The sequence below is a fragment of the Periplaneta americana genome, chromosome 6 (assembly GCF_040183065.1).
Source record: "Periplaneta americana isolate PAMFEO1 chromosome 6, P.americana_PAMFEO1_priV1, whole genome shotgun sequence".
Taxonomy (NCBI): domain Eukaryota; kingdom Metazoa; phylum Arthropoda; class Insecta; order Blattodea; family Blattidae; genus Periplaneta; species Periplaneta americana.
In genome coordinates this window covers 79,427,830-79,450,309 of record NC_091122.1, presented here as the reverse complement: position 1 = coordinate 79,450,309, position 22,480 = coordinate 79,427,830, and the positions used below count along the sequence as shown (strand labels likewise).

The window sequence follows — 22,480 nt, the reverse complement described above, 5'->3', positions numbered from 1 at the left end:
TGGTTGTGAAACTTGGATTCTCACTCTGAGAGAGGAACATAGGTTAAGGGTGTTTGAGAATAAGGTGCTTAGGAAAATATTTGGGGCTAAGCGGGATGAAGTTACAGGAGAATGGAGAAAGTTACACAACACAGAACTGCACGCATTGTATTCTTCACCTGATATAATTAGGAACTTGAAATCAAGACGTTTGAGATGGGCAGGGCATGTAGCACGTATGGGCGAATCGAGAAATGCATATAGAGTGTTAGTTGCGAGACCGGAGGGAAAAAGACCTTTAGGGAGGCCGAGACGTAGATGGGAGGATAATATTAAAATGGATTTGAGGGAGGTGGGGTATGATGATTGAGACTGGATTAATCTTGCACAGGATAGGGACCGATGGCGGGCTTATGTGAGGGCAGCAATGAACCTTCGGGTTCCTTAAAAGCCATTTGTAAGTAAGTATTATTATTTCTATAACACCATGTGTACAGCAGTCAAAAAAAGAGTGACAGCTCTCTAGAATCTAAGTTTCCGTTGGATATCTCCGCTACAATTCGGAGACAGGCGATGTTACATGTTATTGGATGACGTGGTCTGATATCTACAGTTATAATTGAATGTTCTGTTTGTTACTATTGTAGTGTAGTGGTAGCGATCAAGGCTGGTATTCATGAGGTCGTACGTTCGAACCGTTGCTTACGAATTATATACAAGCTGGCGCATACCACGATCGAGAGTGGGTCTCTGAGCATCATGACAATTTCTGCCGCTAGGTTCGCCTCGCAGTTCTATTAAATGATGAATAGTTCCATTATTAAGCATTGTGTATCGTGAAAATTCTTTGATTAATTTTCCATTACTGATCGAGTACGAAGATTATAAACATAACAAGTATATTACAGTCTTATTGGAAGTTTATTGATGACTTGTTAAATATCAGTATGCAGATTTTCAGCGTCATTTAATGGAATTTACAATTTTGTTTCCCGACAGTCTGAATTTGTTAAATTAAAAATTTTGCTTCCAAACTACATTGTTCATCTGGTTCATTTACTTTGGCAAGTTGATTGTTTTCAGTTCCGTGTTTTTCCTTCAGATTTCGTTCCCTCTAATTTGTTATAATTGCTGAAAGTGAACGACCGGAGTCTTCTACTTTCAGACATAATAATAATAATAATAATAATAATAATAATAATAATAATAATAATTATTATTATTATTATTATTATCATCATCATCATCATCATCATTAAACTAGTATAGTTCTTAGTTTGTCTTGCCTTAAGACAATCAGTAGCGTTATTCAAGGAAAAGAGTATGATTTACTATCAGTGGCGAAATATTCCATGACAATGGTTAATTATTTCTGCTGAATATTGACACATGTACCATTTGCATTATTTGGGATACAACATACGCAGAAATGCGATTTTAATGTTGAGCATGCCGAGTTTAGTGTAACGTACTCCCCTAATCCACCAAGCCAAATCAAATATTATTACGACATTACGAGTAATAAATAAATAAATAAATAAATAAATAAATAAATAATAATTACTACAACTATTCGTTGTGATAAAGTACAATTATCACTGCATGGTGTACCGAAGATTTTATTTTATGTTTTCATTAAATTGACATGACATGAGTAACGACAGAAAACAGCTCATGTACCAATCATGTATTGTGACTGCTGTTTGCATTAGTAAAAATATAACACCGTCAATAAAAGAGAAAGGGATACGTTAGGCCAAGTTACAAATGATTAAATTATGAAGTCAGAGAAATGGAAGATAATGCAGTACCTCAATTCATTGAAATAATAATAATAATAATAATAATAATAATAATAATAATAATAATAATAATAATAATAATAATAATAATACTGCAGTGTTGATGTAAAATAATATTAAGTTTCTTTCATTATTTCCAAAAAAGGTACGGTGTATGAATTGAATAACAGGAAGATAGTACCTTAGCTTATAATATGTAATATCTTTTTATATCAAGAATGACAGCCATTCATTTTTATTATAATTGAGACGTAGAAATGTTGAAATTACGTCTATTGACTATAAATTATTGTACAAAGCATTTAATAAGCAACGGTGAGTCCTTTAAATGTCCCAAATGTCAATGTCATTTAAGTGTTCTGCTATGAATATCTAACAACGAACAGCGTTCCGAGCGGCGGAATTGGCATTACGAGGGAACTAATTTAGACCCGTATTTTTAGATCCGTATTTCAAACACTATGCGCGAGATTGTGTAAAATCTCTTAAGCAACGGTTCGAACACAACCTAGTGCTCTTTATGTTTTTTAATTTTGTTTTGTTTTTTTTTTTAAGAGAAAGAGGAAATACAATTGCTTCTGTCTCTTTTATGACTGTTTTGTAATTAACATCATGTTCATGAATGTATTATGCCATGACTTTATCATTATTAATTACGATATTATTGGCTGAAAATGGAAAGAAATAAAGATTTTATTCTCAACAAAAATACCTTTCGCCACATAAACAAAACAACTTACTGGCGCCTGCCTCAGTTAATTCAAACAATTAAAAGTTAAAAAAAAAGACAAAACAAAAAACCATGATTCAATATTTAGTCCATCGTCCTCCCATTTCAATCACATCTTGCACTCGAGTGGGCATGGAATCGACTAGTCTTTTCAAACAGCGACTGTTCTCAGTCACAGCATCCCAAACATTCTGGACTAGCTTCCACAAATCATCAGGACGTCTTGGAAAGGGATTGGGCAAATATTTTCGCATATGAGTCATTCCACTTCAAATCGCACAGCAATAAAACACCACCTTATCGGAAATGGTCGAATTTTTTTTCATGAATTCCCCACATCAAATAAGGAGACACGTATTGCTTTATTTTCACAATTATTAATTATTTGTGTAGTTATGACTATTTCAAAATTACGCAAATTAGGCGCGCACTGTTACATAAAGTCACTGGGAACTCTGTGTCTACATACACTTGAGATTTGCGGTTTGGCGCATTTGAAAGACTAAATACAACACTTTTTATTACTTTAGGCCTATCACAAATAAATTTAAAATTTGGCCTATTTTTTTAAATCATTTCTTTTTCAAAGCAAAATTACTATATTAAATAGCCAAGTTAAAAATCTGAAAAAAAAAAATACACTTGTTCGCTGATGTATTGTCTGTAAACGACTGCATTTATAAATGTGGGATCGACACCCATACATTTGTAACACTTTATTTTCTGGAGGCATGCACGCGCTCGCGATGCCCAGCTAATGAACTGCTTGCAGCCATAGGATAAAAGGCTGCCCGCTGAAAGTTTTACGACATCCCCCGTTGCATCTGATGTCACCATACTAATCATCAAATGATTAATACCTTAAGGAACAGTAAATATCTTATCTAAAGTTATTTTATTATTGTCAGCTCAGCTAAGAGGGGAAGCCCTTCACAGTGCTGTATGTTTGTACTGTAATATAGCCAAGTGTTTGATGATAGCAAGGCTGGGTAAGGCAGTAAACTTTATGGCAGTAAACAGATGGCAGGAGACAAAATATAGAAGAGAAAAATAATCAGTTTGGGTTTGAATTTCACTGAGTGACGTGACTTCTACACAACATGAGTGATGGTAAAGATCGCGTAATATATATCAAGTGTTTATATCCATTTACCTTCCTAATTTCGCTTTTAAAAAGAAAAGTACACTAAGACGCGTAAGTCGCGACTTATTGGTAAAGCTCAATTTAAAGGAGTCTTTGAGTGGCAAATATGTGATTCGTTCCGTAAAAATCAATGAATTTCCGGATAGGTCAGGTGAAATTATATGTGAAGAAGGTAGTTCTTGTGAAAATAATAAACATGAATCAAATGAAAGTGATTATCCCAGTTCTTCTTCTAGCAGTTCTATGGATACAGTGCTAGAAATCACTAATATTGAGGAATTAATCAAGAGTTTGATGTCAATAGAATTCCCTATCAAGAAAAGAAAGCTACAACAAAAACGATACCCCTGTGAAAAGTTAAAAAAATTAAAAGCTCCTAGCATGTAAAGTTTTTCATGTAGAAGATGCATCGTCATCCCTTCAAAATTCGGCCATATTTTATTCTTGACGGAATGCAAAGTAATGTACAACCTGAAAATTACATAGTTATTGCAGACTTTTCTGAAAATTATTCATTTGTAATACAAGATTCAATACAAGGTGTGCATTGGAACATATGCCACGCCACAATACATCCTTTCGTAGTAGCCTATATTTCAAAGGAGATACAGAAATTCGTCACAAAAGTATTGTCATCTCAGAAACCATGAAACATGACACCGATCCCTTTCACTTCTTTCAATCCGAAGCAATCAATTTCTTAAAGCAAGAATTCAACGATAAGAAAAGAATCATCTACTTTTCCAATGGATCAAGTTCACAATACAAAAAAAAAAAAAAATTAAAAATAATTGCTTACATGAAGACGATTATGGAATTAATGCTGAATGACACTTCTTTGCAACGTCGCATGGTAAAGATCCATGTGATGGCATTCGAGAAACTGCTAAAAAACTTACCACGAGAGCCAGCCTATAGAAGATCCTACAACAACACCAAAAAAAAAAAATACTCTTTGATTGGTCACAAAAAAAAGTTTCTAAAGTGTCATTTATAATTTGTCCATTGAATAAGCACAAAAACCACACTGAAAATTTGCAGGCCAGATACCACAATCTAAAACCAATAACTGGTACGTTAAAATTACATTCTTTCATTCCGTTGTCAAAAACTGAAGATTTAGTAAAACAATTATCTTTCAAGAAAGAAGGTAGGCGAATGAAAATTGAAAGTGTGCATGAAAAGAAACGTTTAAAAAGCATAATGTACACATATTTGAAAATATTATAATAAGTAAATTAGCAGCGTTTCCTCGAGTGACTTGATCCGTACTGAGTGTAATGTTGCAATGTTCAGTCAATCATCCAGCGCCTATAAACCTCCCAGCGCGCTTCAACGCTTCCCGTTCACTGCTGCGGCACCGACCGCTACACATTGTGTCGTAAGTAATTACATTTCCATTAAACTATTGGAGATCCCATTCTGAACTTTTCTGGAATTATTAAGAATACTTCTGTGCACCTAGTATGCATTTTTTTTAGATTTTTAGTACGGCTATTTCGCATTGATATATAACTTTTAAGAATTGAATTATAAAAAAATATTTGTAATAATTATATTAAAATGAGTTAGTAAATATTTAATAAAAGACAGTATTTTAAGCTTTTAAGCGCATTTTTTTTTTTAAATTAACATCAATATCTTCAGAAATATGACGCTTTAAATGTTTCATTGTGCGACATTTTTAACGGATTTTAACATGTAATATTTTAAAAACATGTGGACTCAGGAGGAAATAAAAATACACTTGTTGGTTTATTAGAGCCATAGAGTTGGTAAAAAAATATAAATGCAATGAGAAATATGAAGGTCAAAATTTGTATAATTTTATGCGATTTGACGTGGAATGACTCATACGCTTCTCTACTTGTACCCACATATTCTCCAAAGGGTTCAAGTCCGGAGAGCGATGAGGCCAGTTTATCGATATCCTGTATTCCCGCAAACCAGTCTCGAATCATATCAATTGAGATGTGTGGATTGTATGATTATTCTGCTGAAAATGAAGAATTCCAGCAGGATATAATAACCTGGCATAAAGAATCATATAGCGTTCCAGCAACCATTGATATTTCTGCTAGTTCAATATCCCGCGAATGAGATGCATTGTGCCCACTTCACGAAGATAAATCCACCCCAACACGACACAAACACTCTACCACTGCGGGCACGAATGGCAGCGTATCTGTAATCGAATCGGATGCCAAGAGGACGATATACAAGAGTGGGTTCTTCCTTTGTAGCAGAAAAGGTGCCTTCAACAGAACAGGTTATCCTTTCCTAATCCCGAACAACATTTCTAAACGATTTTCTATATGCTCCTTATTAACTTCTTTAGGAATGGCACGTCGAGATCTCAAATTCGAGGCCTTAACCGATTTCTCACGGCCTGGTCGTGGCCAGGGAAATTAACAAATCCCTTCAAAGTAGCAACACTGCCACTAATCTGGCGCCCTGTCGTGGTGTTGAAATTTTCCTTCTACAACTCCTGCTTTTCGGCCAAAAACTGCCGAACGTTGATAATTTTGTACCCATCTCCGAGCTGTTCTTTCTGAAACGTGGAAACGTCTAACTGCCGCGGATGCCGAAAAAGCAAGGTGAATCACAGCCCGTATTACACTTTTTTTCGTTCCTGCACCTCTTTGTGGAGCCATGTCAATCAAAATCGCAGGCAGAAATGGCGTTTTGTTTTCCTCGAAGAGTTTTAGCCTCTACCTAGATCTTAAAATAGTGACAAAGCACTCAATATGATGAAAAAATATATTTTTCAATTAGAAAATAATAATATAAATACATGCTAGAGTCTTATTAATAACTATATCATTTGCAAACAAATTCCACAGAGTTAAAAATATATATAGTTCATAATCTCGACCTCAGAGATCTAATGTGTTTTCGAAAGACCTACATTGAACTGTATTCACACAATATATCATTAATAATTGATTTCGTTACAGTTACCGTACAAAAAATACTGTGCTACTACTGCTGCAGAACTACAAATATTATTGTCATAAACATAACCTTTTTATATCATTATTAAATATTCAGAATATAATCTAAATCAACTTTAAGTTGTAGTGTTTCTGACAATGCGTTGCATTATTTCAGTACCAAGTAAATGATGTAGCTCAGTTGGAAAAACGCCGGAATTTGGATGCTAACCCCTCAGGTTCAAATTCTCGTCACTCATTTTCATTTTACTGTGTTACAGGATAGTATAATGTAATAATATAAGAAGGAAAAAAGTGACACTAAAATTATGGAGCTGTATTGTTCCAAACCTAACATTAAATTTATATTATTTATATAGCTAAAAACGATAACAGAATAAAATTATAACTTTAATATGATTTATACCGCTAAAGAACGATAACAGAATATAAATGATAACTTGAAAATTATTTATATTGCTAAAGAATGCTAACAGAATATAAATGATAACTTGAATATTATTTATGTGGCTAAAGAACGATAATAGAATATAAATGATAACTTCAATATTGTTTATATCGCTAAAGAACGATAACAAAATATAAATGATAACTTGAACATTATTTATATTGCTAACTAACGATAACAAAATAAAATGATAACTTAAAGAACGCTCGAACTTACAATCTTCGAATCATTAAGCGAGCATTCTACCTCTGCTCTACGAGACGCAGATATCAAATGACTCCTACTTAAACATCATAATTCATAATCTTCTTCAAGTGCGCATCTACAAGCACATGCATCGTGTAACATCACCGTGATCCGAAGTGGACTTAGAATATATTATTCGCTGTTCACGAGTGCGGTCACTTTTTTTTACAGCTGTACGTGATATAAATGTTTAATGTAAAATACTTTGTACACATATTTTCAATTTCAATATATGCAGTATTCTAGGTTACCGGTAAGAAAAAAATTAGGCAAATGGGGGTATGCCGTCAAATGATTAGCTATCATAGAAATGCCTACCTACCACAGAGCTATTACAGTGTATTAACCAAATCAATGCTATTTTCTTAACCTGGAATCCTGTATAGACGTACCGGTATTGAATAAACAAAATAATTCAGTTATTGCATGCTGAATAAAATTGTATTAAGGTATTTATCAATCGTGTGATCTAAGTATAATTCAAAATTAATTTTTATTTTACGAATATTGTACGAATATGTACATATAGATCGTAAATCTTTTGAAAGATTTCATGCAATTTCATTTATATTTATTTACTTTTCAGTCAGTTCTGAATAGTAATTCTGTTTAGTATCTGGATGTTCTCTAACCTACATTATGGACCTCAAAGTTAAATAATTATGTATTATAAGGCTCAGACATTGGCGCAGTTCTAGTGTGCCGTTACGTGCTTCGGTGAGGTTCAGGCTTCAGTATAATAAACAAGGCTTGCATGGACTCTGTTTGACAGCACTACGAGAATGCAGTACGGACATCTCGAGACGTTGATGCTAACTTCATGACCTACAATCCATACACATACATATAATAATTACCTGAATTACCTGATTTTAGCACTTTTATTTGCTCATGTTACTGTCACAGACAACAACCCTTACTTTCAAAACTAAATGAATGGCGACTGTCGGATAATGTATTATTCTTGTATGCAGAGGAGCTGCGTTCCACATCTGTAGAAACTATAGGTGCGTATTTAAATATATATATATATATATATATATATATATATATATATATATATATATATATATATATATATAATTTTAAAAAGATTTGGTGGTATATGATGGGCACAATAATAAGTATTGCGTATTCGTTATAGTATAATACTATAACTAATACGCAATACTTAATAGTATAATAGACATTTGAGATGGGCAGGGCATGTAGCACGTATGGGTGAATCCAGAAATGCATATAGGGTGTTAGTTGGGAGGCCGGAGGGAAAAAGATCTTTGGGAAAGCCGAGACGTGGATTGAAAGCAGTCGTGGTTTTGTAGTGGATTTTGTGAACAGATTTATGTCGTAAGAATCTGCCATCAAATTTGAATCGAAAGAGTTGTACAATTAATTTTTAATCAACTATCAAATAACCGTTTTCTAGAATATTACTTTATTACTCCGTTATTTTCTTGTGTATAATATAGAGCACAATGACGCCAGATATGGGGTTACTTTGCACCACGCAAAAGCAGCCCCCATCACTTTTCTCGTTTACCATCACCATTTTTTTCTCCTAATCGTCTTAATTGTTTGTCTGTATTCTAATGTTCTTTTTTGTGATTTATATTTCACCAGTTATATATTTCAATCTTTTAGTTACACTGAGTTCCATTTGAACAACAATTACGTTTTAGAGACGAAATAAATTATAGTGTTATGTTTGTACTTTTCTATAATAATTAAAACACATAACATCCTGTGTAAAAGCTCATTTATATCCAAACTTGAAAATTTCCACTAAAAACTAGCAATTTATATTAGCGAGATCACTATTACAATGAATGAAAATTATGTAACTTTGGTCCATGTTATTTTTCGATCTATAAAGCATTGATTTCCAAAGTGGAGCAAAGTCACCCTCCCGTATGGGCTACTTTGCTACAATTTTTAAAAGCGCATTAAAACTGTTAATTTACAAAATCAAAGGAAAGTCATTAAAGTTAGTACCTTACGTAGTAAACTTAACAATGGATAACTTTGTGAAATTTTTAAACAATTTACTGTGTATTTATTAAGTTTTCTTTAAAATTTGTTTAAATATTGAAGCAAAGTACAGTACTTTTAAGTTTGCATGAAACATTATTTATTATTGCAATTTTATTCAATAGTTCAGTTGCATACTTTTGCAAGGTTTCATTTAAAATTAATAGTTTTTTTAGCAAAATACACTGGGAAACAATTAATACCAAATTAGTCTACTTTATTAAGTACCATGTAAAAAAATGTTAAACTAAGTGTATTAGTAACATCAGACTGAAACTAAAAAAATTGTATGTATGGATTTCTAATGATGAAACAACAGATTCCCTTGGGCTCCATGTGGTCACTGTGGTTGTTGGAACGTTGGACCCAAAAGTCCTTATGGACTGTATCTTTTAACTTGTGAGAAAATTAAAGCAGTGAACTGTTCTGCCATATGTACAGTATTCCAGATTATAGGAAAGTTATGTTTTAGCCTTCTACATTATGTCTCCTGCAGTAGCTAAATGTTCGAATGAGTGACATGTAGGAAGTCATCTAGCTACCATGTCACAAAGACGAGTCTTGGATTTCGTGTTGATAAAGAAGGAAATCGGAGATCCACTGAATGCCAAAGCGAGCAAATGCTCCAATATCCCAGATCTAGATTAACAATATACAGTGAATCCCAGTCAGGTATCGGCAGGTCCTACGCATGGAAGCAGCAACACCTGGCGGCCGAGTAACTTCCAGCATTCTCGGTCCGCTATTTCCCCATTCAAGATCATAGTACGCCCAACGCCAGCTTTTTCATCATTGTGTTTACTGTCCGTCCGAGTGGCTATGTCGCAGGAGGGTTGAAACTGGCGAAATTACTTGGCGTGACAGTTACTTAACAGAGGCCTTTTCATTAAATTATTTTAAACTTGGTATAATATTTCGTAGACTTCAATTCCGTACAGTAAATGTTTTCAGGAAAGAGCCTGGCAGTCCAGACAAAATAATATTTACAGAGGGACCAGCAGAAACGGGTGGGGGAAACCGGGATGCGACATAATCACTCGGACGAACAGTAGCTTACAGTGCGTTAATAGCTCTTCACGTGCAGGTGTCTTCAATATTATTTTATGTGAATAACAACAGCTCTTAATGTGCAAGTGCCTTTAATATTATTGTGTGTGAATGAAATTTAATTTGTTGAAATGCCACCCCACAAGTTAACAACAGAACAGAGAATTTGTGCGTACGACACATGTGAAAACATTCTTGTAGAGAAGTGTGCAGGAAATTTGTAGAGCAATGCCACAGAGTTCGGGTTCTACATAGAAATACTGTGTGAATATTTGTTCTTAGATGTAGGGAAACTAGAGCGATAAGCGATAGAATTCCTAGGCGAAACGACGTGTTCTAATAGAAGAAAAACTTGATGAAATTGGACAATTATTAGAGCGTTCTTCAAAAAAATGATCTACTTAATATTTCATAGAAATTAGGAGTATAAAAAATCTCACTCCAGAACTACTAAGTTACTAAAATTGAAACTTTACAGAATGGCTGTAGTCCACAAATTACAACCACATGACAATGTAAGTAATGTGACTGTCTGTAATAAGAGTTTTGCAGATTTGATCCACATTTAATTATTTTATCAGATGTGGCTTTGTTTAATTTGAATTGTTCTCCTTGTCCACAAAACTATAAACACTGGAAGCCACCGTCATAGCTTAGGCGCTAGCAGATTTACCTGCCGATTCGGGTGTGAGTTCCATTCCCTCTTGGGCTGTTTAAACTTACCTGGTTGAGTTTTTCCGAGGTTTTCCACAACTGTGAGGAGAATCCCCTTCATGAAGACAGAATTTGAATGTTGCGTATTGTAACTGCAATTCTGCCCATATTTTACGAAAATGTAGTAAATGGACAGATGTACCGCTCAGAAATACTCGCGTCATTCTTTCAGTTGTTGACAGCTGGCGAGAGATAATATACTGTATGTCTATTTTCAAAAAGATTATTGTTACACCTTGCACTACTGATGTGTCTCTGCGCGGTATAAGGATGTTTTTTTTTATGAAAGAATAATTTACAGAGGGTTATGGGTGGCACGTTCACCAGATCTTACCGTGTGCGACTTTTATTCGTAGAGATCCCTAAAAACAGAGTCTATAGAAATAACGGTGACAATATGGATGAATTGGAAACAATGTAAGAAAATATATTCGAAGAATTTCAAACAAAGAATTTTTGCTTGTGAATGCTAATTTTAATAGAAGAAGTCAGGAATACCTGAAAGCAGACGGAAATCAGTTTGAATAACTCTTATGATAGAGGTTGGTACTTATTATAGCTTTTATTAATCAAGATGTACGGAGAAATAACGGACCGAGAATGTGCGGTAATTAGTCAACAGCAGCTGTTGCCACTTGCCGCCGATACCTGTCTATAGTATGAACTAAACTAAATCTACTACAGTCACTTAAGGGCAAGGACCGAGAATAAATATAGTAGTACCGAAGGTGGCTCAAATAAACTTTTGTTTTAATAGAAATGAATGAAGAAAACTGTAATAATACTTGCACCTTAAATTTTATTTATTCAGATGTTATATTAAATTAAATTTTATAAGAACACCTATTGAAGTAATTACAATTTTATACAATACAGAATCTTGTTTTTATTACTTTATTAAGCAATTGCCTGAATTCAGAAGGTCAGCTTGATAATCTAAATTAATGATTAAACTCTGAAGCAAGAAGGTGATTTAATTTCAAACTTTTCCAGATCAATGTTAAGTTCTGTTCAGAATCAGTTTAATTTCCTAGAATGTTTAAAACTTTGGATAACATATATAAAATATTTACAAGTAAACGTACCATTAATAGGACTGTGTTTGATTTCCTGCTCACCCAGAACCTCGTACATGCCATAACCCTCAGGTATAGCAAGACCCAAAGAGAATGGCGTGCCTTCTATTGCATTGTAGAAGTACTTGTGTCTCCGAGTTGTTACTCGTTTCTGGAAGAACAAATTATACATAATATAGGCCCAGAGCAACTAAAACATATAATAAATCATGAAGACTGCAGTACATTAGACACTGTGAAACAATTTAAAATTGAAAATGGACGATTTAGCTCACATTAATTATTAACATATATAGTCAACTGTTACACAATCATCAACAGAATCACCACCACCGCTACCACCGCCACCATCACACCATATCGTAGGTGTTATGGCTTTACTAGCATAATGTTTTCAATAGTCTACTCAAATTTCTTCGTCTTGATGGCTAGTAACAGACAAATTCCATTCTAACCTGTAAGAGCAAAGCGCATAAAAACATGCTGACTTTTAACCCTCGAGCCTATGTATAAAGTATTGCAAATTCATTTCAAATAATTTTAAACCTTTTTTTTTATAATTGCGAACTTGAGCTGAAGTAATCTTCAATGTTGCATCAGAAAGCGTAGTGAGAAGTTGTCCTTATTTAGTACAAAACGGGAGCTAATAGCAGTAAATTTAAATAATTGAAAACACTGTCACGCCTATGAATAAGTGGGATCGGTCATATAGATAATTTTGCGCTCATTTCTTTGTATTTTAGTACAATTGATAAAATATTTTGTACACAATGTGTTACATGTCATAAGAAAATAACCACTCGTAATATTCTCTTGGCTGATGGAAAAATCATCTCCTGTACTAATGAAGAAAATCAAAAGAAGAAGAACAGATTTTTTTTAAGGAATTGGCATCTCATTTAAAGAGCTAAACCATAACTCGTATAAAGAGCTAAAATTTCGTCACTTACTACTAACATTACGACATACAACATTTCTCCAGAACTACGTACAAAGAACCGAGAGTTGAAGTTGGAGAACCCATTAACAAGACCAAAGGTCGGTTTTGACATGTGGATACGCTAGAAATAAATTGAACCTCAATAAGATGTGATTCGTATCACTGTTTCGTTTTCAAGATACATTGTGCAATCATGTGATTGTCGAATAGTTGTCAAAGATGGAAAAGACAAATTATTTCTTCGATTTTGAAGAAATGGACGTGTATTATTAATGGCAACTCAAACTAATTTTTAATATGATGTAGTAATTAGTATGTATATTATGTTATAAAACATAAAATTATACCACATATGTATTAAAGTGAGACTAATTAAACTCACAGTTGTAGCTCTGGAAACATTCATTTCGACAAAGTAATCACAGTTATTCTCAGAAATGCATAAATTGTTTCGTGTGTCCACTCTTGTGTATAAAGAGAGTGGATTCAGGTTTAAGGAATGCGGAAAAACAATACCTCTAATGTTTGTGTTGCTCTGATTCTTATTCTTACTTATCTTCTCTAGCTGTGCTCTATTGGTTACTTATAATGAAACATCTATTGATCAGTACCTTTAACTTGATTAACCACCATGATACACTGTAAATTAAACTAATTTTTAATAACGCCATCAGTTTACTAAAATATTTTATAAATACGTGGTATGCACATGATAAATATCCAAAAATAAATATTCATAATTTGCAAAGTTATTTCTCATAGCGGTAATAAATTTCGTTCGCTGCATATGATAAAGAAAAAAAAGTGACGTGTTTCGTACACATTTTTCACGCTATGAGGTGCGAAGCAGGCGCTGAATATCAATGACAATGTGAGGCTAGTGGTTTCTCACGCTGCGAGTTCTCATGGTGGATCAGTTAAACCTTGGTTTCTCTGAACCGACGCATGCGGGTTGCGAGGTGGTGGACCCGTCTCGCACAAATCGAGACTACACGAAAGACAGTGAGTGATTTCTGTAACTGCGAGATGCGAAGTCCGCGTACTTCGCAGTTACAGAAACCACTCACTATCTTTCGTGTAGTCCGAATTTGTGCGAGGCGGGACCCGCACCTCGCAACCCGCTTCGCACAGTGGTCCAGAATGCAAATTTAGAGGGATAAACTAATAACTTTTCAGCTATCTCACAGATTCTTATGGAATTTTACAGAGTAGTTATAAGTAGCATATATGTCTTGTATACAAGCTGTCATTGCGTTGGGGGGGGGGGGCGCAATTAGTAACTTTTCTCCTATCTAATAGATTTTTGTGAAATTTTACACAGTAGTTACAGGTAGCATATAACTTTTGTATAGAAGCTCTCATTACGTTGATCTAAGGGGAACTACCCCTCATAGGGGGAACAATGAGACAAAATTAGTAACTTTTCTCCTATGTAACAGATTTTCATGAAATTTTATACAGTAGTTACAGGTAGTACATTTGCTTTGTATACAGACTCTGATTACTTTGGTATAAGGGGAACTACCCCTAATAGGGGAGTTAAGTTAGATAAAATTAGTAACTTTTCTCCTATGTAACATATTTTCATTAAACTTTATACGAATTTTTCCAGGGGTAAGTTTTTTCTAAATTTTTATTACTATCACAATGAGAACCTAATTTAATAAGTAGCTCACTAATCCAATGTTCATTTCGTAAAAAAAAAACTCATATCCTTTATCGTCTTACTCTCCAACGATAAATTATCTTATGGAAAAAATGTAACATTTTAGGTACTATTGCACCTTTTGGGCACTTGGGAAGCTTATTTGATACATAATTAACAAGCTGTCACCTTGAATTTCCTGAATTGTATTTCGGAAGCCGATTCGGTTCACAGATACTAAAATAACTACAATCGAGAAAAATTGCACTACTGCATCTGGAAAGAAAAGTGCGCATAATTTATTACTTCCGCAAATCTGCGCACCTTAAGACTTCATTTAAATTAGAGGTACATACTGGAGGAAGTGAAAAGAATTCATTTTGAGACGGAACAGAGGGTGTTTTTTTTTCTCTACCTTAGCCAAGTCTGCACTCAATGGTTACATTTATATTTTGTCCCGTGTCCATTCATGCTAATTTGACATGCTATAATAACATTTAATGTAACAAAAACGAACAGTGTTACATACCTAAAGAACTACTTGACATGTTGATACCAAATATGAATGGAATCGACCACTTACAACAGAGTTATAGGACAAAGAAAATGGCAAACTCGCATCAGTTGTTGAGTATGAACGCTGGGTGGCGAAATGTGGCATGTTACCGGCCTCTTATCTCGCTCTGCAGCCACCTCCGCTGATTAAGATAATCAATTGAGTGTTACTCAGGTACATAGGAAAAATTGTTTAACGGTTTTATTTCATTTTTTTACATGTCATTTTTCTACTTTTGTCCTCCTAAATATGGATTTTGGACCATTGTGCGTCGGTTCAGGAAAACCAAGGCTTCACTGACATCGACAATGGAGCTCGCCGCCTCACAGTGGTCTAGAATGCAAATTTAGCGGGACATATTAATAACTTTTCAGCTACGTAACAGATTTTTATTAAATTTTACACAGTAGTTACAGGTTGCATGTATGTTTTGTATGCAACCTCTCGTTACGTTGGTATAAGGGGAACTACCCCTTATAGGGGGGCGCATTTAGACGAAATTAGGAACTTTTCTCCTATCTGACAGACTTTTATGAAATTTTACAAAGCAGTTACAAGTAGCATATATGTTTTCTATACAAGCTCTGATTACGTTCGTATAAGGGGAACTACCCCTTGGGGGCGCAATTAGACAAAATTAGTAACTTTTCTCCTATTTAACAGATTTTTATGAAATTTTACACAGTAGTTACAGGTAGCATATATGTTTTGTATACAAGCTCTCGTTACGTTGGTATAAGGGAACCACCCCTTATAGTGGGGGCGCAATTAGAAAAAAATTAGTAACTTTTCTCCTATGTAACAGATTTTTATGAAATTTTACAAAGCAGTTACAAGTAGCATATATATTTTGTATACAAGCTCTGATTACGTTCATGTAAGGGGAACTACCCCTTATAGGGGGCGCAATTAGACAAAATTAGTAACTCTTCTTCTATTTAACAGATTTTTATGAAATTTTACAGAGTAGTTACAGGTAGCATGTATGTTTTGTATATAAGCTCTCGTTACGTTGGTATAAGGGGAACTACCCCTTATAGGGGGACGCAATTAAAGAAAATTAGTAACCTTTCTCCTATTTGATAGATTTGTATGAAATTTTACAAAACAGTTACAAGGAACATATATGTTTTGTATACAAGCTCTGATTACGTTGGTATAAGGAGAACTACCCCTTTTAGGGGGCACAATTAGACAAAATTAGTAACTTTTCTCCTATTTAACAGATTTTTATGAAATTTTACAAAGTAGTTACAGGTAGCATGTATGTTTTATATGCAAGCTCTCATTACGTTGGTCTAAGTGTAACTAACTCTTATAGGGGGGCACAATTAGACAAAATTAGTAACTTTTGTCCTACCTAACAGATTTTTATGAAATTTTATACAGTAGTTACACTTAGTACATTTGTTTTGTGTAAAAACTCTGTTTACGTTGGTATGAGCAGAAGTGCCCCTTACAGGGGGATGCATTTAGACAAAACCTTATGGGGGGGGGGAATGTAACATTTTAGGTACTATTGCACCTTTTGCACACGGGGAAGCTTATTTGGTACATAATTAACAAGCTGTCATCTTGAATTCCCTAAATTATACTGCGGAAGCAGATTCGGTTCACAGATATTGAAATAACTGCAACCGAGAATAATTGCACTACTGCACCTCGAAAGAATAGTGCTCATAAATTATTACTTCCGCAAATCTGCGCACCTTAAGACTAGATTTAAAATAGAGGTAAATAGTGGAGGAAGTAAAAAAATCGTTTTTGGACGAACCAAAGGGGGTTTTTTTTCTCTACCTTAGCAAAGTCTGCACTCAATGGTTATATTTATATTTTGTCCCGTGTCCATTCACGCTAATTTGACATGCTATAATAACATTAAATGTAACAAAAACGAACAGTGTTACATACCTAAAGAACTACTTGACATGTTGATACCAAATATGAATGGAATCGACCATTTACAACAGAGTTATATCACAAGGAAAATGGCAGACTCGCGGCGCTTGCTGAGTAAGAATGTTGGGTGGCGAAATGTGGCATGTTACCGGCTTCTTATCTCGCTATGCAGCCACCTCCGCTGATTAAGATTATCAATTCAGTGTTACTCAGTTATATAGGAAAAATAATTTAAGGGTTTAATATCATTTTTTTTAATGTCATTTTTCTCCATTTGTCCTCCTAAATATGGATTTTAGACCACTGTGCGCCTGTTTATTACTTTTGAAAGAGGAAGCTAATGTACTTATGCAGTCTAAAAACTGGTTGGAACTTCATAATGGCACCAATAATGCATCATTCAAGGAAACTGAGTTAAGAGATAATGGAGTACGGAGGACAGTTCCATTCCCCTTCCCCCCAATTGCATACATCACATACGAGCAGTGCACTAATCAGACTTGAGATGTATGCAACAAGCACCAAATAGTTGTTTCTCTGACACATTTCGTCAAATAAGATGTACAGCCTGATAATAGTAGATGTATCAGTCAGAATCTAAGTCATAGATACAAGATAATGAGAAAGAAAACTTTTTTTGTGGAGACGACTTATATCTTCAGTGATCTGTCAGCACTGCATGTATCCAATTGTTTTATTATTTTACTAGATATACTGTATTATTAAGTTTATCAATTATCACATATTCGTTCCTTGAACCCGCATATGAACTTACATAATTTATCGACATAAAACACTACAAATCTCTCCCACATAGTTCATTTTTGAGCCGTTAGATCACAGCCTGAGGAAAAGCTAGGTAAAAGAACTAGGTACGAGTGCCGGTTTCTTTTAAGTCTTGGTTTTCCTGAGGCCCGCCTCGGACAAATCCAGACTACACGAGAGATAGTGAGTGGTTTCTTTAGCTGCGTGGCGCGCGGTCTGCGTAGCTTCGCAGAGAGGCCTCGCAGCGTCTCCTCGACCTTTTCGTCCGGCCGGATTTGTGCGAGGCTTCACTAAATGGTTTTGGATCTAGAGAGAAGAAACAAACTTTGGGTTGTAAAGAAGAAGGTTAGACTGGATTTTTTTTTTTTTTGCGTTTAATAAAGTAACTTATCTAGGAAAATAAAACAACTAACATGTAGATACTGTACGTGGAGGAAAAGCTAGGTAAAAGAACTAGGTACGAGTGCCGGTTTCTTTTAAGTCTTGGTTTTCCTGAGGCCCGCCTCGGACAAATCCATACTACACGAGAGATAGTGAGTGGTTTCTTTAGCTGCGTGGCGCGCGGTTTGCGTAGCTTCGCAGAGAGGCCTCGCAGCGTCTCCTCGACCTTTTCGTCCGGCCGCATTTGTGCGAGGCTTCAGTAAATGGTTTTGGATCTAGAGAGAAGAAACAAACTTTGGGTTGTAAAGAAGAAGGTTAGACTGGATTTTTTTTTTTTTTTGCATTTAATAAAGTAACTTATCTAGGAAAATAAAACAACTAACATGTAGATACTGTACGTGGAGAAGGGAAAGACGGTCTACTGGACGCAAATAACGCAGATCTCGCAACTCGCAGTTGTAGAAACCACTCACTATCTTTCGTGCAATCCGATTTGTATCTGCACACATAGGATAAAAGAAACCGGCACTCCTACCTAGTTCTTTGTATCTAGATTTTTCTCAGACTGTCATCTAGCGGCTCAAAAATGAACTATGTGGGAGAGATTTGTAGTGTTGTACATCGATAAATTACACTGTGCAACAATTTTAAACCTTTTTCTGTCCTTTGGAAGAAACTATGTAATTTATTAAATAAGATGCGTTGAATTCATTTCTAAAATCCAAAATTTTCTATCACGTACCATTTTCATTGCATAAATACTTTTATACTTACAATATGGTGACCATGATTTATCTTGATCCCCAACATGACATCCAAAATACAGTTCATATGCCTTTTTACCCAGACGTGTAAGGCTATACTTTTTAGTCTTGAAGGGAAGTTCTCCACATACATAACAAAATAAATTAGGATTATTTTACACAAACGTGGGATTATAGCAGAAGACACTTCTTAAAACACGTTATAGAAGAAGTACAAGGCATTTGCTTACTTCTCTTCTAAACCCAAAGCAGGATACCATTAACAGCCAGAAAATCCTCAAAATAAGGAAAAAGACGTTAGTTAATAAGATTAATACTAGTGGCAACACAGAACAGGCTGCCAATATGAGAAAGAAACACAAATGGAATTAATGATATGTATGGAAAGCGGAAGATTCAAATATTCATATAGGGTAAGGAAAGTTGTTTTCGTGATATTTTTAATATTATGGCTAGTTGTTCCCCACTTTGGGAATGATACTATATTATTCCATTTCTACGGTGTTCTTCTAATAAAATATATGACAGAGAGGTGTATTTAATAGTTTCTAAAATTTTAATTATTAATAAAAAATAGGATTGAAAATGTGCGTGTTTCACTTTCATAATTGGCACCGTCAAGCCAAATCCTAACTCTTGCATTTGTATAATACGAGAGTGGATCGGAAAGTAACGCACAATAATTTTTTTCCTGCATTCGTATTGCGGCTGTGATGTTGACATTTCGCCGAAATATAGTTTGAAGTTTTCACTACAGACACAATTTGTTTTGCATGTGCAGCTCTAGCGAGAGAAGCGTGTGCGTGAACTACGCAACAAAGATGGTGCGCATATTACTGTCGTCAACTTGTGAAGAACAGCGAAATGTTGTGCGATTTTTGTCGGGTAAAGAACATAACCCGAGTGAAATTCACAGGAACAAGTGTGGCTGTACGGGAAGACTGTATGGACTGTAGCAATATCTCCAGGTGGTGCGCATTCTTCGCAGACGGCCGTGAGAACCTTTGTGAATGAATGTCACAGGCATTGAGGCGACAATTTTGAACGAGCGGCGAATCCAACTACGAACCTTATCTCAGCAGTTCAACATTTCATACGGTTTGGTGTATGATACCGTGCATGACATATTAAAATTTCATAAAGTTAGTGCCCACTGGGTGCCTAAGAACCTGACAGACGACTACAAGGGCCAGCGAATGATGACATGCTTGGACCACTTAAGGCGTTACGCTGCAGAAGGACATGACTTTCTGGAATCAATTATCCTGGGCGTACCACTACACGTCCGAAACAAAGCAGGCTCCTATGGAGTGGAAACATGCTGCTTCCCCAGTAAAGAAAAAATTCAAAGTGACGCAACCTACAAAGAAAGTGCTTGTGACAGTGTTCTGGGATATGCATGGTGTTTTGTTGGTGGACTTTGCTAAAACGGGACTATTGTGAATGCTGCAGCCTACATTTTAAGGTTGATAAAGTTGTGTCGTGTCCTTCGTGACAAACGTCGTAACATTAATGCTGACGATGTAAATCTTCTCCATAAGAATGCTCTCCCCCATTTTGCAGCTTCTGTTAGTGACAAAATCAACACATTTGGTTGGGAGGTGCTGCAACATCCACCATACCATCGGACTTTCAACTGTTTGGTCCCATGAAGAAATACCTGGACAGCCATCGCTTTGCGACCGATGCTGAAGTGCAATCAACTGTTCGCAGATGTCTATACTCCAACCGAACGGACTTCTATGAACAGAGTATACTGAATCTGGTACCACGATGGGAGAAATGTGTTGAAAAACTTGGCGCCTTTGTAGAAAAGTAGCTAAAATATATGAATTCATTTGGGCATTTTTTTATTTCTGTAAACCTATTAAAATGTTTTTTTTTTTATTATTGTGCATTACTTTTCGTTCCACCTTCGTATAATTAATATACAACCGTACTTCCAAATCAAAAAGCCTTCCTTATTTAGGACTCTGATTTCCATTGCCATCATTTCTACTCATGAAATCTTTGAGTGAACTCCATGACACATCCATTTTTTTGGAGCTTTATAGCAAGACATTTTCTGCTCCCTCACTATTTTGGCGGCTGCGATAAGCTGATTGCACCGTATTTCCTGTATTTAATTCCTTCTTTTCTCATGTTAGACCTAAAATCAAAGTAGGGTAGGTAATTTCGTGATGGGCACTAAATTAATAGAAATTGATAGAATTGAAGTACGTTTTACGGGTAATAATTTTCTTCAAATAAGGTTTTCTGGCAATGGTACAGGAACATTGCTATCGGCCAAAATAATGAGGCTTGTTCGGCAGCCACCACTTTCACGAGAAGAAAGCTAACAAATCGCATCCATTTCCTAAACTTCAATTGACGCCATTAACATCAGTAAGCCTAATATAATCTAAATATATGTATAGTTAGAGGAACTCAAGTACTACAGTATAATACAAGTATGGACTTCTTATTTCAAATATGTGCTCAGTAATCACTGCAAAACTACAAACATTTCAAAAGCTATCGAAATTCTTAAGAAAATACGCAGCGCACAATACAACTTTCTTTTACGGCCAGCACAAGCAAACTAAAATGGAATCAATCATGTTTCGTTATCCGTGACTCAATGCAGTATTACTAGCAGACGCTAGAACTATTTCCTACAGTAGGCATGTTCTTAAGCTTTTGCAAAAATTACCACTATTTTGCCTATATCACAAAAAATACCTTTCCTTACCCTATGTATGTTCAAATAACTTATACGATAAAATTATGTTCTTAAGAAAAACCATAAAAACAAAGAATATGAATAATTGATTAAATGGCGATCTTACTCGTGTTAATTATGTAAGCATGTGCGGCTTACAGCTGTTTCGGTGCTACTTGACACCATCCTCAGAGCCTTCTGTGTCTCGGCGTCATCTCAACTTCGCTGCCTGGTGTGTGGGTGCGTTCGGATGATGAAAAGTTGTGTCAAATAGTGTGTGTGTTAATCAATTATTTATATTCAAGTGTTAAAAAAAGTGTACGAAAGATTCAACATGGAAAAAGTATGAATTTTAAACAAACGGCACGTGATGGAGAATACTAATTGCATATTCTTCCTGACCGTGAAATATTGTACCTCATACACACATTCTCATGAAAAGAAATAATTTCATGTTGCACAGTGTTATCTAAGTTCGTATGCGGTTTCAAAGAACGAATGTGTGGTAAAAATTAATAATATAGTAAAAAATACAACAATGAGATACGTGAGTGTTGACATATTACTGAAGATAACAGTCGTCGCCACAAAAAAAGAAAAAAAATATATATGTCCTCTTTCTCATTGTCTGGCACCTATGATTGAAGCTCTGGCAGATACA

At 35.1% G+C, this 22,480-nt stretch overlaps 1 protein-coding gene across 3 annotated transcripts in view; it reads right to left on the bottom strand.

The window, feature by feature from the left end:
* Window positions 1-22,480, bottom strand: part of stol (voltage-dependent calcium channel subunit stolid) — a 1,833,618-nt gene that overhangs the window by 340,319 nt on the left and 1,470,819 nt on the right. For all 3 annotated transcript variants that reach the window (XM_069828334.1, XM_069828336.1, XM_069828335.1), the window contains one exon: window positions 12,178-12,319. In XM_069828334.1, the coding sequence (XP_069684435.1) occupies window positions 12,178-12,319 (142 nt within the window). The remainder of the gene's footprint in view (window positions 1-12,177; window positions 12,320-22,480) is intronic.